Raw genomic sequence first — 18553 nt, 5'->3', positions numbered from 1 at the left:
TTAGTATTGCTAGTTGGTATATAAAAAAGTTGTGATTTAATGATATCTTGAATGATTCAAATGTCAGCTGTTACCTTAACTAATTTACATGACTCTGACAAGAGCAAGAGGTCAAAAGAAGACTACGAGAAAAGCTTAAAGAAATACCAGGGTCTGGTGAAGAAACAGGAGCAGCTACTCAGAGGTACACATACATAGTTGTCAAGTAGTACATAGTTGTCAAGTAGTATATAGTTGTTAAGTAGAACAGAGCTCTTAAAGAGGTACACAGCTGTACATAGTTGTCAAGTAGTACATAGTTGTCAAGTAGTACAGAGATCTTAAAGAGGTACACAGCAGTACATAGTTGTCAAGTAGTACAGAGATCTTAAAGAGTTACACAGCAGTACATAGTTGTCAAGTAGTTCAGAGATCTTAAAGAGGTACACAGTACATAGTTGTCAAGTAGTACAGAGATCTTAAAGAGGTACACAGCAGTACATAGTTGTCAAGTAGTACAGAGATCTTAAAGAGGTACACAGCAGTACATAGTTGTCAAGTAGTGCAGAGATCTTAAAGAGGTACACAGCAGTACATAGTTGTCAAGTAGTGCAGAGATCTTAAAGAGGTACACAGCAGTACATAGTTGTCAAGTAGTGCAGAGATCTTAAAGAGGTACACAGCAGTACATAGTTGTCAAGTAGTGCAGATATCTTAAAGAGGTACACAGTACATAGTTGTCAAGTAGTTCAGAGATCTTAAAGAGGTACACAGTACATAGTTATCAAGTAGTACAAAGATCTTAAAGAGGTACACAGCAGTACATAGTTGTCAAGTAGTACAGAGATCTTAAAGAGGTACACAGCAGTACATAGTTGTCAAGTAGTACAGAGATCTTAAAGAGGTACACAGCAGTACATAGTTGTCAAGTAGTACAGAGATCTTAAAGAGGTACACAGTACATAGTTGTCAAGTAGTACAGAGATCTTAAAGAGGTACACAGCAGTACATAGTTGTCAAGTAGTACAGAGATCTTAAAGAGGTACACAGTACATAGTTGTCAAGTAGTACAAAGATCTTAAAGAGGTACACAGCAGTACATAGTTGTCAAGTAGTACAGAGATCTTAAAGAGGTACACACAGTACATAGTTGTCAAGTAGTACAGAGATCTTAAAAAGGTACACAGCAGTACATAGTTGTCAAGTAGTGCAGATATCTTAAAGGAGTACAGAGCAGTACATAGTTGTCAAGTAGTACAGAGATCTTAAAGAGGTACACAGTACATAGTTGTCAAGTAGTACAGAGATCTTAAAGAGGTACACACAGTACATAGTTGTCAAGTAGTACAGAGATCTTAAAGAGGTACACAGCAGTACATAGTTGTCAAGTAGTACAGAGATCTTAAAGAGGTACACAGTACATAGATGTCAAGTAGTACAGAGATCTTAAAGAGGTACACTCAGTACATAATTGTCAAGTAGTACAGAGATCTTAAAGAGGTACACAGCAGTACATAGTTGTCAAGTAGTACAGAGATCTTACAGAGTTACACAGCAGTACATAGTTGTCAAGTAGTACATAGTTGTCAAGTAGTACAGAGATCTTAAAGAGATACACAGTACATAGTTGTCAAGTAGTACAGAGATCTTAAAGAGGTACACAGCAGTACATAGTACAGAGATCTTACAGAGTTACACAGCAGTACATAGTTGTCAAGTAGTACAGAGATCTTAAAGAGGTACACACAGTACATAGTTGTCAAGTAGTACAGAGATCTTAAAGAGGTACACACAGTACATAGTTGTCAAGTAGTACAGAGATCTTATTGAGGTACGCATCAGTACATAGTTGTCAAGTAGTGCAGATATCTTAAAGGAGTACAGAGCAGTACATAGTTGTCAAGTAGTACAGAGATCTTAAAGAGGTACACACAGTACATAGTTGTCAAGTAGTACAGAGATCTTAAAGAGGTACACAGCGAGATCTTAAAGAGGTACACACAGTACATAGTTGTCAAATAGTACAGAGATCTTAAAGAGGTACACACAGTACATAGTTGTCGAGTAGTACAGAGATCTTTAAGAGGTACACACAGTACTTAGTTGTCAAGTAGTACAGAGATCTTTAAGAGGTACACACAGTACTTAGTTCTCAAGTAATACAGCGATCTTAAAGAGGTACACACAGTACATAGTTGTCGAGTAGTACAGAGATCTTAAAGAGGTACACAGCAGTACATAGTTGTCAAGTAGTACAGCGATCTTAAAGAAGCACAGTGTGGTACACAGTTACACTAAAACAGTTTTCAAAGAGATACAGTGTAGTGTTCTTTACAGTATAAACTGGTATGTCATGAGTTATTAATGTTATAACAACTAAAGTAATAAAGTTAAAGTTTGTTTGATGACACCACTAGAGCACATTGATTGATTTGTCATCAGCTATTGAATATCAAACATTGGTAATTCTGATACAGTCATCAGAGGAAACCAGTTACATTTTCTCATTAACAGCAGGGATGTTTAATACATAGTTTCCCACAGACAGTCACATTGATAGCATATACCACTGCCTTGGCAATACCAGTCACTGGTTGGGATGGGAAAATACGCAATGGGTCTGCCATGGAGGTTCAATCCTTTGATTCAATCATTCTCAGGTGAGCACTCTGCCCACTGAGCTAAATCTCACCCCTAAAGTACTACAGAGTTGTGAGAATGATGGAGAACATTTGAAGTGAAAAGTCATGTTGTAAGTACTACAGAGTTGTGAGAATGATGGAGAACATTTGAAGTGAAAAGTCATGTTGTAAGTACTTCAGAGTTGTGAGAATGATAGAGAACATTTGAAGTGAAAAGTCATGTTGTAAGTACTTCAGAGTTGTGAGAATGATAGAGAACATTTGAAGTGAAAAGTCATGTTGTAAGTACTACAGAGTTGTGAGAATGATGGAGAACATTTGAAGTGAAAAGTCATGTTGTAAGTACTACAGAGTTGTGAGAATGATGGAGAACATTTGAAGTAAAAAGTCATGTTGTAAGTACTACAGAGTTGTGAGAATGATAGAGAACATTTGAAGTGAAAAGTCATGTTGTAAGTACTACAGAGTTGTGAGAATGATAGAGAACATTTGAAGTAAAAATCATGTTGTAAGTACTTCAGGGTTTGAGTGCAGTTTGTTGAATGACAAAGTAATACAGAGTTGTGAGAATGATGGAGAACATTTGAAGTGAAAAATCATGTTGTAAGTACTTCAGGGTTTCAGTGCAGTTTGTTGAATGACAAAGTAAACTAGAAACTAAACTGCTGTCTAGTAGTTATGTCACCGTTCACCGATACTGGTGGGATGGGGGGGGGGGGGGGAGGGTTGTGTGTCTGAAGAGCACAGTGGCATTCACTCTACTGAAATCTGTTTTAGACTTTGTTTAACTGTTTGGGAATTCACCTGTTGGACATGTTTGTTTGATGACATCACATGATTATTTGTTTTATAACATCATATGATTGTTTATGACATCACATGATTGTTTGTTTTATGACATCACATGATTGTTTTATGACATTGCATGATTGTTTTATGACATCACATGATTGTTTTATGACATTGCATGATTGTTTTATGACATCACATGATTGTTTGTTTTATGGCAGTGGCCTTTTATCTGCTGCTGAACCTGGCTGAAGATCTCAAAGTTGAGATAAAAATGAGAAACAAAGGGATTGTCCGAATGCTGGTCAAGACGTTGGAGCGTGACAACTTCGAGCTACTTATCCTGGTCGTTTCATTTCTCAAGAAGATGAGCATATTTGTCGAAAACAAGGATGACATGGTCAGTTCATTTGGAATGCATAAACATACATAAATAGGACAAAATATTTTACTCCATTTGAAAATCCCAAAATGAAAAGGTTTAGCACTTTATCACTTTGATTACAATCTATGCTGAACATTTGGGCAGCAAGCCCCTGACTTCATTAGTGTATTGTAGTTCTCTCTTACCTGTGTAATATCCATCTGTACTCACCAATAGCCAGGTAGTTAGTGTATTGTAGTTCTCTCTTACCTGTGTAATATCCATCTGTACACGAATAGCCAGGTATTTAGTGTATTGTAGTTCTGTCTTACCTGTGTAATATCCATCTGTACTCACCAATAGCCAGGTAGTTAGTGTATTGTAGTTCTCTCTTACCTGTGTAATATCCATCTGTACTCACCAATAGCCAGGTAATTAGTGTATTGTAGTTCTGTCTTACCTGTGTAATATCCATCCGTACTCATGAATAGCCAGGTAATTAGTGTATTGTAGTTCTCTCTTACCTGTGTAATATCCATCTGTACTCACGAATAGCCAGGTATTTAGTGTATTGTAGTTCTGTCTTACCTGTGTAATATCCATCTGTACTCACCAATAGCCAGGTAGTTAGTGTATTGTAGTTCTGTCTTACCTGTGTAATATCCATCTGTACTCACGAATAGCCAGGTAATTAGTGTATTGTAGTTCTCTCTTACCTGTGTAATATCCATCTGTACTCACCAATAGCCAGGTAGTTAGTGTATTGTAGTTCTCTCTTACCTGTGTAATATCCATCTGTACTCACGAATAGCCAGGTATTTAGTGTATTGTAGTTCTGTCTTACCTGTGTAATATCCATCCGTACTCACGAATAGCCAGGTATTTAGTGTATTGTAGTTCTGTCTTACCTGTGTAATATCCATCCGTACTCACAAATAGCCAGGTAATTAGTGTATTGTAGTTCTCTCTTACCTGTGTAATATCCATCCGTACTCACAAATAGCCAGGTAATTAGTGTATTGTAGTTCTCTCTTACCTGTGTAATATCCATCTGTACTCACCAATAGCCAGGTAGTTAGTGTATTGTAGTTTTCTCTTACCTGTGTACTATCCCTCTGTACTCACGAATAGCCAGGTAGTTAGTGTATTGTAGTTCTCTTTTACCTGTGTAATATCCATCCGTACTCACGAATAGCCAGGTAGTTAGTGTATTGTAGTTCTGTCTTACCTGTGTAATATCCATTCGTACTCACGAATAGCCAGGTAATTAGTGTATTGTAGTTCTCCCTTACCTGTGTAATATCCATCCGTACTCACGAATAGCCAGGTAGTTAGTGTATTGTAGTTCTCTCTTACCTGTGTAATATCCATCTGTACTCACGAATAGCCAGGTAGTTAGTGTATTGTAGTTCTCTTTTACCCATCCGTACTCACCAATAGCCAGGTAGTTAGTGTATTGTACTCTCTTACCTGTTTAATATCCATGCGTACTCATGAATAGCCAGGTAATTAGTGTATTGTAGTTCTCTCTTACCTGTGTAATATCCATCTGTACTCATGAATAGCCAGGTAGTTAAAGTACTAATCAAAATTATACCCAGGTGATTTTCCAGTCTTACATATTAGTTATAAAAATACCTGGAATAAAAACCATAAAAATGTGTCAGTATTATTATGACCTGTTATGGTATTCAAACAACCGATATCAAAAATGACAATAAATGACCTATTATAGACAGAAATATGAGATGTATTTATAATTTTACTGTAACACATATGTAATTTGAAACAGACTATAACACCCAGTTTTATATTGAACACACCTGACACCACCCCTCTGCTTAGCTTAGTACATGTGATTTCACCTGTGAGTTTTAATCAATATCAATCTGGGTGTTATAGTCTGTTTCAAATTACATATGTTTTGCAGTAAAATTGTTAATACGTAAATACGTCATATTTCTATCTATAACAGGTCATTTATTGTAATTTTTTCTACCGGTTGTTTGAATACCATAACAGGTCATAATAATACTGACACATTTTTATGGTTTTTATTCCAGGGATTTTCATAACTAATATATAAGACTGGAAAATCACCTGGGTTTAATTTTGATTAGTACTTTTGTGTATTGTAGTTCTCTCTTACCTGTGTAATATCCATCTGTACTCAAGAATAGCCAGGTAATTAGTGTATTGTAGTTCTCTCTTACCTGTGTAGTATCCATCTGTACTCACGAATAGCCAGGTAATTAGTGTATTGTAGTTCTCCCTTACCTGTGTAATATCCATCCGTACTCACGAATAGCCAGGTAATTAGTGTATTGTAGTTCTCTCTTACCTGTGTAATATCCATCTGTACTCAAGAATAGCCAGGTAATTAGTGTATTGTAGTTCTCTCTTACCTGTGTAATATCCATCCGTACTCACGAATAGCCAGGTAGTTAGTGTATTGTAGTTCTCTCTTACCTGTGTAATATCCATCCGTACTCACGAATAGCCAGGTAATTAGTGTATTGTAGTTCTCTCTTACCTGTGTAATATCCATCCGTACTCACGAATAGCCAGGTAATTAGTGTATTGTAGTTCTCTCTTACCTGTGTAATATCCATCCGTACTCACGAATAGCCAGGTAGTTAGTGTATTGTAGTTCTCTCTTACCTGTGTAATATCCATCTGTACACGAATAGCCAGGTATTTAGTGTATTGTAGTTCTCTCTTACCTGTGTAATATCCATCTGTACTCAAGAATAGCCAGGTAATTAGTGTATTGTAGTTCTCTCTTACCTGTGTAATATCCATCTGTACTCACGAATAGCCAGGTAATTAGTGTATTGTAGTTCTCTCTTACCTGTGTAATATCCATTTGTATGCACGAATAGCCAGGTAATTAGTGTATTGTAGTTCTCTCTTACCTGTGTAATATCCATCTGTACTCACCAATAGCCAGGTAATTAGTGTATTGTAGTTCTCTCTTACCTGAGTAGTATCCATCTGTACTCACCAATAGCCAGGTAATTAGTATATTGTAGTTCTCTCTTACCTGTGTAATATCCATCCGTACTCACGAATAGCCAGGTATTTAGTGTATTGTAGTTCTCTCTTACCTGAGTAGTATCCATCTGTACTCACCAATAGCCAGGTATTTAGTGTATTGTAGTTCTCTCTTACCCGTGTAATATCCATCTGTACTCACCAATAGCCAGGTAGTTAGTGTATTGTAGTTCTCTCTTACCCGTGTAATATCCATCTGTACTCACCAATAGCCAGGTAGTTAGTGTATTGTAGTTCTCTCTTACCTGTGTAATATTCATCTGTACTCACGAATAGCCAGGTAATTAGTATATTGTAGTTCTCTCATACCTGTGTAATGTCCATCTGTACTCATGAACAGCCAAGTAATTAGTGTATTGTAGTTCTCTCTTATCTGTGTAATATCCATCTGTACTCATGAATAGCCAGGTAATTAGTAATTAAAATTGTTTAGCTTTGATTGATAATTATAAAGGTATTTTTATAATTTACAAGTCAGATATTATTTGGTAATGTTTTTGTAGTGTAACGCATTTTAAGTGTTAAATGCCTAAATACATGTAGTGGAAAAGCTCACTTTTATAGTCTTCGTTACAAGTATTACAGTAAGAAATGTGTTGTTAAAACAGGCATCAAACAACATCATTGAGAAGTTGACGAAGATCATCCCGTGTGACCACGAAGACCTGCTCAACATCACGCTCAGACTGCTGCTCAACCTGACCTTTGACACGGACTGTCGCAGCAAGATGATCAAGTTCGGAATGCTACCCAAACTCGTCGGCTTACTTAGTTAGTTGTTTGACTTACTTGCAACATTAGGACAGTCCAAAATTACGTTTTTGATTGTAACTTTTTAGTTAAATCAATAAGGAGATTTGGACAATACTTTGAAATGTTCCCATTACAGTACCAGTTTTTAAATTACTTAATTATTTTAACTTCTTTATTTCCAATCAGAAAAAAATAATTATATAATTTGATAATTATTTTAATTAAAATATTATTTCTAATAACGAGAACCCACATTTTGATTATTTTATTTCTTTGAGGTATTTTACTTTTTAATTTCAGATAACGAGAACCATAAGTTGATTGTGCTGTGTATTTTGTACCACATCAGTATGGATGACAAGGCCAAGTCTATGTTTACCTACACCGACTGTATTCCCATTGTAAGTTTTCATTCACTTCTAATGTCCTCTGCACGTATTCATATATTTATCCACTTCTAATGTCACCTGCATGTATTCATGTATTTATCTGTTGACAAGTTGTGATTTAATGTTGGGCTGTAGGTTTTGTTATTAAAATAAATCTTCTCAGTTTATCAATTTATCGACATTTATACATATACTTACATGTATTCTTTCATATATACGTTGATTTAAATTGTTATTTTATCCATTTATCGACATTTATACATATACCTACATGTATTCTTTCATATATACGTTGATTTAAATTGTTATTTTATTCATTTATCGACATTTATACATATACCTACATGTATTCTTTCATATATACGTTGATTTAAATTGTTATTTTATTCATTTATCGACATTTATACATATACCTACATGTATTCTTTCATATATACGTTGATTTAAATTGTTATTTTATTCATTTAATAATATGTACATTTATTAATATATTGTCGCGTGGCCTCTTTTCGAATGGTCAGGTTATGAAGATGTTATTGGAGAGTGCGAGCTCCTGGCTTTGTGTATTAACCTGTTATAAACTAATGTTCTCTGTGTACTGACAGGTTACGAAGATGTTACTGGAGAGTGCGAGCTCCTGGCTTTGTGTATTAACCTGTTATAAACTAATGTTCTCTCTGTACTGACAGGTTATGAAGATGTTACTGGAGAGTGCGAGCTCCTGGCTTTGTGTATTAACCTGTTATAAACTAATGTTCTCTCTGTACTGACAGGTTATGAAGATGTTACTGGAGAGTGCGAGCTCCTGGCTTTGTGTATTAACCTGTTATAAACTAATATTCTCTCTGTACTGACAGGTTATGAAGATGTTACTGGAGAGTGCGAGTTCCTGGCTTTGTGTATTAACCTGTTATAAAAGTAAAAGTAAAGTAAAGTTTGTTTTATTTAACGACGCCACTAGAGCACATTGATTTTTTATCTTATCATCGGCTATTGGACGTCAAACATATGGTCATTTTGACACTGTTTTGAAGAGGAAACCCACTGTTGCCACATAGGCTACTCTTTTTTCGACAGGCAGCAAGGGATCTTTTATTTGCGCTTCCCACAGGCAGGATAGCACAAACCATGGCCTTTGTTGAACCAGTTATGGATCACTGGTCGGTGCAAGTGGTTTACACCTACCCATTGAGCCTTGCGGAGCACTCGCTCAGGGTTTGGAGTCGGTATATGGATTAAAAATCCCATGCCTCGACTGGGATCCGAACCCAGTACCTACCAGCCTGTAGACCGATGGCCTGCCACGACGCCACCAAGGCCGGTAACCTGTTATAAACTAATATTCTCTCTGTACTGACAGGTTATGAAGATGTTACTGGAGAGTGCGAGTTCCTGGCTTTGTGTATTAACCTGTTATAAACTAATGTTCTCTCTGTACTGACATGTTATGAAGATGTTACTGGAGAGTGCGAGCTCCTGGCTTTGTGTATTAACCTGTTATAAACTAATGTTCTCTCTGTACTGACAGGTTATGAAGATGTTACTGGAGAGTGCGAACTCCTGGCTTTGTGTATTAACCTGTTATAAACTAATGTTCTCTCTGTACTGACAGGATATGAAGATGTTATTGGAGAGTGCGAGCTCCTGGCTTTGTGTATTAACCTGTTATAAACTAATGTTCTCTCTGTACTGACAGGTTATGAAGATGTTACTGGAGAGTCAGAGCTCCTGGCTTTGTGTATTAACCTGTTATAAACTAATGTTCTCTGTGTACTGACAGGTTACGAAGATGTTACTGGAGAGTGCGAGCTCCTGGCTTTGTGTATTAACCTGTTATAAACTAATGTTCTCTCTGTACTGACAGGTTATGAAGATGTTACTGGAGAGTCCCGAAACCCCCGACCCGGAACTTTTAGCTCTGTGTATCAACCTGGCCGTGAACAAGCGCACTGCACAGATCATCTGCGAGGGAAACGGGCTGAAGATGCTCATGAAACGATGCTTCAAGTTCCACGACCCACTGCTCATGAAAATGGTGCGCAACATTTCCCAGCATGATGGACCCACCAAGACCCTGTTTGTTGTGAGTACACTGTCGTAACATAGAGATATAATGTTCACACGATGGACCCACCAAGACCCTGTTTGTTGTGAGTACACTGTCGTAACATAGAGATATTATGTTCACACGAAGGACCCACCAAGACCCTGTTTGTTGTGAGTACACTGTCGTAACATAGAGATATAATGTTCACACGACGGACCCACCAAGACCCTGTTGTGAGTACACTGTCGTAACATAGAGATATAATGTTCACACGACGGACCCACCAAGACCCTGTTTGTTGTGAGTACACTGTCGTAACATAGAGATATAATGTTCACACGACGGACCCACCAAGACCCTGTTTGTTGTGAGTACACTGTCGTAACATAGAGATATAATGTTCACACGACGGACCCACCAAGACCCTGTTTGTTGTGAGTACACTGTCGTAACATAGAGATGTTATGTTCACACGACGGACCCACCAAGACCCTGTTTGTTGTGAGTACACTGTCGTAACATAGAGATATAATGTTCACACGAAGGACCCACCAAGACCCTGTTTGTTGTGAGTACACTGTCGTAACATAGAGATATAATGTTCACACGACGGACCCACCAAGACCCTGTTTGTTGTGAGTACACTGTCGTAACATAGAGATATAATGTTCACACGACGGACCCACCAAGACCCTGTTTGTTGTGAGTACACTGTCGTAACATAGAGATATAATGTTCACACGACGGACCCACCAAGACCCTGTTTGTTGTGAGTACACTGTCGTAACATAGAGATATAATGTTCACACGACGGACCCACCAAGACCCTGTTTGTTGTGAGTACACTGTCGTAACATAGAGATATAATGTTCACACGACGGACCCACCAAGACCCTGTTTGTTGTGAGTACACTGTCGTAACATAGAGATATAATGTTCACACGACGGACCCACCAAGACCCTTTTTGTTGTGAGTACACTGTCGTAACATAGAGATATAATGTTCACACGACGGACCCACCAAGACCCTGTTTGTTGTGAGTACACTGTCGTAACATAGAGATATAATGTTCACACGACGGACCCACCAAGACCCTGTTTGTTGTGAGTACCCCACTGTCGTAACATAGAGATATAATGTTCACACGACGGACCCACCAAGACCCTGTTTGTTGTGAGTACCCCACTGTCGTAACATAGAGATATAATGTTCACACGACGGACCCACCAAGACCCTGTTTGTTGTGAGTACACTGTCGTAACATAGAGATATAATGTTCACACGGCGGACCCACCAAGACCCTTTTTGTTGTGAGTACACTGTCGTAACATAGAGATATAATGTTCACACGACGGACCCACCAAGACCCTGTTTGTTGTGAGTACACTGTCGTAACATAGAGATATTATGTTCACACGACGGACCCACCAAGACCCTGTTTGTTGTGAGTACACTGTCGTAACATAGAGATATAATGTTCACACGACGGACCCACCAAGACCCTGTTTGTTGTGAGTACACTGTCGTAACATAGAGATATAATGTTCACACGACGGACCCACCAAGACCCTTTTTGTTGTGAGTACACTGTCGTAACATAGAGATATTATGTTCACACGACGGACCCACCAAGACCCTGTTTGTTGTGAGTACCCCACTGTCGTAACATAGATATATAATGTTCACACGGCGGACCCACCAAGACCCTGTTTGTTATGAGTACTCACAGCTGAAATGTTGTAACATAGAAAGTTGTGCATATTGAAAGATTTGATTGATTACCAAGGAAATGAAGAGATATGGCCGTGATCATGTGTTATGGTTTTGCAGTTCACATTTCTTGAAGCCCAATAAATGAGTAATTTGCAAGTTGTGTGTGTTGAATACGAGTCCTGTGTGTTTCCCCAGGATTACATCAGTGACCTTTGTAATGCGGTTCTCACGGCGGACGACAACTTCCAACTGGAATGTCTCGGTATCCTTGCCAACCTGACCATTCCCGACCTCGACTATGAGCTCGTCCTCAAGGAATACAATCTCATTCCCTGGATCAAGAAAAACCTGCAACCAGGTACAGTCATATAAAAATACACTGTTTCCAGTGTTAATAAAAAATTATAGAATTAAATTATGAAAATGAAGAAATATATTAAATTACAGTAGATCACTGTAAGATGTCTGGTGTTTGTTTATTTAACTAGGAGCGGCTGATGATGATCTGGTTCTAGAGGTGATCATGTTGGTTGGTACGGTGTGTAGCGATGATGTGTGTGTTACTGTAGATCACAGTGTAATATAAAGATGTCTGGTGTTTGTTTATTTAACTAGGAGCGGCTGACAATGATCTGGTTCTAGAGGTGATCGTGTTGGTTGGTACGGTGTGTAGCGACGATGTGTGTGTTACTGTAGATCACAGTATAATATAAAGATGTCTGGTGTTTGTTTATTTAACTAGGAGCGGCTGACAATGATCTGGTTCTAGAGGTGATCGTGTTGGTTGGTACGGTGTGTAGCGACGATGTGTGTGTTACTGTAGATCACAGTATAATATAAAGATGTCTGGTGTTTGTTTATTTAACTAGGAGAGGCTGACGATGATCTGGTTCTGGAGGTGATCATGTTGGTTGGTACGGTGTGTAGCGACGATGTGTGTGTTACTGTAGATCACAGTATAATGTAAAGATGTCTGGTGTTTGTTTATTTAACTAGGGGAGGCTGACGATGATCTGGTTCTGGAGGTGATCATGTTGGTTGGTACGGTGTGTAGCGACGATGTGTGTATTACTGTAGATCACAGTATAATGTAAAGATGTCTGGTGTTTGTTTATTTAACTAGGAGCGGCTGACGATGATCTGGTTCTGGAGGTGATCATGTTGGTTGGTACGGTGTGTAGCGACGATGTGTGTGTTACTGTAGATCACAGTATAATGTAAAGATGTCTGGTGTTGTTTATTTAACTAGGAGAGGCTGACGATGATCTGGTTCTGGAGGTGATCATGTTGGTTGGTACGGTGTGTAGCAACGATGTGTGTGTTACTGTAGATCACAGTTTAATGTAAAGATGTCTGGTGTTTGTTTATTTAACTAGGAGCGGCTGATGATGATCTGGTTCTGGAGGTGATCATGTTGTTTGGTACGGTGTGTAGCAACGATGTGTGTGTTACTGTAGATCACAGTTTAATGTAAAGATGTGTCGTGTTTGTTTATTTAACTAGGAGCGGCTGACGATGATCTGGTTCTGGAGGTGATCATGTTGGTTGGTACGGTGTGTAGCGACGATGTGTGTGTTACTGTAGATCACAGTATAATGTAAAGATGTCTGGTGTTTGTTTATTTAACTAGGAGCGGCTGACGATGATCTGGTTCTAGAGGTGATCATGTTGGTTGGCACAGTGTGTAGCGACGATGCGTGTGCCAAGATGCTGGCCGAGGCGAACCTCATCCACTCCCTGATAGAACTGCTCAACGGTCAGTTTACATTCACAAGTTTACACTCTGAACAGTTTTATATCTCTCTACATCCTCAGTTTCTCAGTCGCAGACCATCGTTTCAACCCATCAAAACAGACACTAAGTTTAGTTAATCTACAACCTGTAAGACAATCTAATAAAGTTACAATAGAGGGAAACTAATGGGGTAATACCTTTAAACAGTAGACGAGAGCTTGTCATAGAGTGAAATGAGAGAGTGTGATGCTGAAATGGGGTACTACCCTTAAACAGTAGACGAGAGCTTGTCATGGAGTGAAACGAGAGAGTGTGATGCTGAAATGGGGTAATACCCTTAAACAGTAGACGAGAGCTTGTCATAGAGTGAAACGAGAGAGTGTGATGCTGAAATGGGGTAATACCTTTAAACAGTAGACGAGAGCTTGTCATGGAGTGAAACGAGAGAGTGTGATGCTGAAATGGGGTAATACCTTTAAACAGTAGACGAGAGCTTGTCATAGAGTGAAACGAGAGAGTGTGATGCTGAAATGGGGTAATACCCTTAAACAGTAGACAAGAGCTTGTCATAGAGTGAAACGAGAGAGTGTGATGCTGAAATGGGGTAATACCTTTAAACAGTAGACGAGAGCTTGTCATGGAGTGAAACGAGAGAGTGTGATGCTGAAATGGGGTAATACCTTTAAACAGTAGACGAGAGCTTGTCATGGAGTGAAACGAGAGAGTGTGATGCTGAAATGGGGTAATACCCTTAAACAGTAGACGAGAGCTTGTCATGGAGTGAAACGAGAGAGTGTGATGCTGAAATGGGGTAATACCCTTAAACAGTAGACGAGAGCTTGTCATGGAGTGAAACGAGAGAGTGTGATGCTGAAATGGGGTAATACCTTTAAACAGTAGACGAGAGCTTGTCATGGAGTGAAACGAGAGAGTGTGATGCTGAAATGGGGTAATACCTTTAAACAGTAGACGAGAGCTTGTCATGGAGTGAAACGAGAGAGTGTGATGCTGAAATGGGGTAATACCCTTAAACAGTAGACGAGAGCTTGTCATGGAGTGAAACGAGAGAGTGTGATGCTGAAATGGGGTAATACCCTTAAACAGTAGACGAGAGCTTGTCATGGAGTGAAACGAGAGAGTGTGATGCTGAAATGGGGTAATACCCTTAAACAGTAGACGAGAGCTTGTCATGGAGTGAAACGAGAGAGTGTGATGCTGAAATGGGGTAATACCCTTAAACAGTAGACGAGAGCTTGTCATGGAGTGAAACGAGAGAGTGTGATGCTGAAATGGGGTAATACCCTTAAACAGTAGACGAGAGCTTGTCATGGAGTGAAACGAGAGAGTGTGATGCTGAAATGGGGTAATACCCTTAAACAGTAGACGAGAGCTTGTCATGGAGTGAAACGAGAGAGTGTGATGCTGAAATGGGGTAATACCCTTAAACAGTAGACGAGAGCTTGTCATGGAGTGAAACGAGAGAGTGTGATGCTGAAATGGGGTAATACCCTTAAACAGTAGACGAGAGCTTGTCATGGAGTGAAACGAGAGAGTGTGATGCTGAAATGGGGTAATACCCTTAAACAGTAGACGAGAGCTTGTCATGGAGTGAAACGAGAGAGTGTGATGCTGAAATGGGGTAATACCCTTAAACAGTAGACGAGAGCTTGTCATGGAGTGAAACGAGAGAGTGTGATGCTGAAATGGGGTAATACCCTTAAACAGTAGACGAGAGCTTGTCATGGAGTGAAACGAGAGAGTGTGATGCTGAAATGGGGTAATACCCTTAAACAGTAGACGAGAGCTTGTCATGGAGTGAAACGAGAGAGTGTGATGCTGAAATGGGGTAATACCCTTAAACAGTAGACGAGAGCTTGTCATGGAGTGAAACGAGAGAGTGTGATGCTGAAATGGGGTAATACCCTTAAACAGTAGACGAGAGCTTGTCATGGAGTGAAACGAGAGAGTGTGATGCTGAAATGGGGTAATACCCTTAAACAGTAGACGAGAGCTTGTCATGGAGTGAAACGAGAGAGTGTGATGCTGAAATGGGGTAATACCCTTAAACAGTAGACGAGAGCTTGTCATGGAGTGAAACGAGAGAGTGTGATGCTGAAATGGGGTAATACCCTTAAACAGTAGACGAGAGCTTGTCATGGAGTGAAACGAGAGAGTGTGATGCTGAAATGGGGTAATACCCTTAAACAGTAGACGAGAGCTTGTCATGGAGTGAAACGAGAGAGTGTGATGCTGAAATGGGGTAATACCCTTAAACAGTAGACGAGAGCTTGTCATGGAGTGAAACGAGAGAGTGTGATGCTGAAATGGGGTAATACCCTTAAACAGTAGACGAGAGCTTGTCATGGAGTGAAACGAGAGAGTGTGATGCTGAAATGGGGTAATACCCTTAAACAGTAGACGAGAGCTTGTCATGGAGTGAAACGAGAGAGTGTGATGCTGAAATGGGGTAATACCCTTAAACAGTAGACGAGAGCTTGTCATGGAGTGAAACGAGAGAGTGTGATGCTGAAATGGGGTAATACCCTTAAACAGTAGACGAGAGCTTGTCATGGAGTGAAACGAGAGAGTGTGATGCTGAAATGGGGTAATACCCTTAAACAGTAGACGAGAGCTTGTCATGGAGTGAAACGAGAGAGTGTGATGCTGAAATGGGGTAATACCCTTAAACAGTAGACGAGAGCTTGTCATGGAGTGAAACGAGAGAGTGTGATGCTGAAATGGGGTAATACCCTTAAACAGTAGACGAGAGCTTGTCATGGAGTGAAACGAGAGAGTGTGATGCTGAAATGGGGTAATACCCTTAAACAGTAGACGAGAGCTTGTCATGGAGTGAAACGAGAGAGTGTGATGCTGAAATGGGGTAATACCCTTAAACAGTAGACGAGAGCTTGTCATGGAGTGAAACGAGAGAGTGTGATGCTGAAATGGGGTAATACCCTTAAACAGTAGACGAGAGCTTGTCATGGAGTGAAACGAGAGAGTGTGATGCTGAAATGGGGTAATACCCTTAAACAGTAGACGAGAGCTTGTCATGGAGTGAAATGAGAGAGTGTGATGCTGAAATGGGGTAATACCCTTAAACAGTAGACGAGAGCTTGTCATGGAGTGAAACGAGAGAGTGTGATGCTGAAATGGGGTAATACCCTTAAACAGTAGAGTGAAACGAGAGAGAGCTTGTCATAGATGAGAGCTTGTCAGAGTGAAACGAGAGAGTGTGATGCTGAAATGGGGTAATACCCTTAAACAGTAGATGAGAGCTTGTCATGGAGTGAAACGAGAGAGTGTGATGCTGAAATGGGGTAATACCCTTAAACAGTAGACGAGAGCTTGTCATGGAGTGAAACGAGAGAGTGTGATGCTGAAATGGGGTAATACCCTTAAACAGTAGACGAGAGCTTGTCATGGAGTGAAATGGGGTAATACCCTTAAACGAGAGAGTGTGATGCTGAAATGGGGTAATACCCTTAAACAGTAGACGAGAGCTTGTCATGGAGTGACGAGAGAGTTGTCATGGGGAGTAGACGAAGCTTGTCACGAGAGAGTGTGATGCTGAAATGGGGTAATACCCTTAAACAGTAGACGAGAGCTTGTCATGGAGTGAAACGAGAGAGTGTGATGCTGAAATGGGGTAATACCCTTAAACAGTAGACGAGAGCTTGTCATGGAGTGAAACGAGAGAGTGTGATGCTGAAATGGGGTAATACCTTTAAACAGTAGACGAGAGCTTGTCATGGAGTGAAACGAGAGAGTGTGATGCTGAAATGGGGTAATACCTTTAAACAGTAGACGAGAGCTTGTCATGGAGTGAAACGAGAGAGTGTGATGCTGAAATGGGGTAATACCTTTAAACAGTAGACGAGAGCTTGTCATGGAGTGAAACGAGAGAGTGTGATGCTGAAATGGGGTAATACCCTTAAACAGTAGACGAGAGCTTGTCATGGAGTGAAACGAGAGAGTGTGATGCTGAAATGGGGTAATACCTTTAAACAGTAGACGAGAGCTTGTCATGGAGTGAAACGAGAGAGTGTGATGCTGAAATGGGGTAATACCCTTAAACAGTAGACGAGAGCTTGTCATGGAGTGAAACGAGAGAGTGTGATGCTGAAATGGGGTAATACCCTTAAACAGTAGACGAGAGCTTGTCATGGAGTGAAACGAGAGAGTGTGATGCTGAAATGGGGTAATACCCTTAAACAGTAGACGAGAGCTTGTCATGGAGTGAAACGAGAGAGTGTGATGCTGAAATGGGGTAATACCCTTAAACAGTAGACGAGAGCTTGTCATGGAGTGAAACGAGAGAGTGTGATGCTGAAATGGGGTAATACCCTTAAACAGTAGATGAGAGCTTGTCATGGAGTGAAACGAGAGAGTGTGATGCTGAAATGGGGTAATACCCTTAAACAGTAGACGAGAGCTTGTCATGGAGTGAAACGAGAGAGTGTGATGCTGAAATGGGGTAATACCCTTAAACAGTAGACGAGAGCTTGTCATGGAGTGAAATGAGAGTGTGTGATGCTGAAATGGGGTAATACCCTTAAACAGTAGACGAGAGCTTGTCACCATCACTCATACTTCTCAAAAGTACATGTGTTTTAAAAACACATGGTACCTAAATATTAGAAAGACCAGGATGACTAGAAACACTTAGGATATGTGGAAATTGATAATCTAAACAATAAAATCTAAATAATGTTCAATTTCAATTTTCAAAACCAGCTTTAATTGTGAAAAATATGCTGTAGTGTTTAAATACTAGGGTGTGTTACTTTAATAGATGTAGGAACTTTGGTATCTTTACAACAACAAATCGCAGTTTTACATTCGATTTCTTTTAATACACCTACAAACTTTGGTATCTTCACAACAATATGATATCGGGTTCACATTCTATTTCTTTTAATACACCTACAAACTTTGGTATCTTCACAACAATATGATATCGGGTTCACATTCTATTTCTTTTATTACACATACAAACTTTGGTATCTTCACAACAATATGATATCGGGTTCACATTCTATTTCTTTTAATACACCTACAAACTTTGGTGTCTTCACAATATGATA

The 18553-nt window shown here is 39.6% G+C and overlaps 1 protein-coding gene across 1 annotated transcript in view; it reads left to right on the top strand.

Moving 5' to 3' along the window:
- LOC121382666 (kinesin-associated protein 3-like) overlaps nt 1-18553 on the top strand; it is a 42275-nt gene that overhangs the window by 4075 nt on the left and 19647 nt on the right. Inside the window, exons 6-12 of the mRNA XM_041512201.1 lie at nt 89-184; nt 3632-3810; nt 7437-7599; nt 7882-7982; nt 9835-10053; nt 11927-12089; nt 13362-13487. Of these exons, the coding sequence (XP_041368135.1) occupies nt 89-184; nt 3632-3810; nt 7437-7599; nt 7882-7982; nt 9835-10053; nt 11927-12089; nt 13362-13487 (1047 nt within the window). The remainder of the gene's footprint in view (nt 1-88; nt 185-3631; nt 3811-7436; nt 7600-7881; nt 7983-9834; nt 10054-11926; nt 12090-13361; nt 13488-18553) is intronic.

This window comes from Gigantopelta aegis, chromosome 10 (genome assembly GCF_016097555.1).
Source record: "Gigantopelta aegis isolate Gae_Host chromosome 10, Gae_host_genome, whole genome shotgun sequence".
Taxonomy (NCBI): domain Eukaryota; kingdom Metazoa; phylum Mollusca; class Gastropoda; order Neomphalida; family Peltospiridae; genus Gigantopelta; species Gigantopelta aegis.
This window is presented reverse-complemented; position numbering and strand designations above follow the sequence as displayed.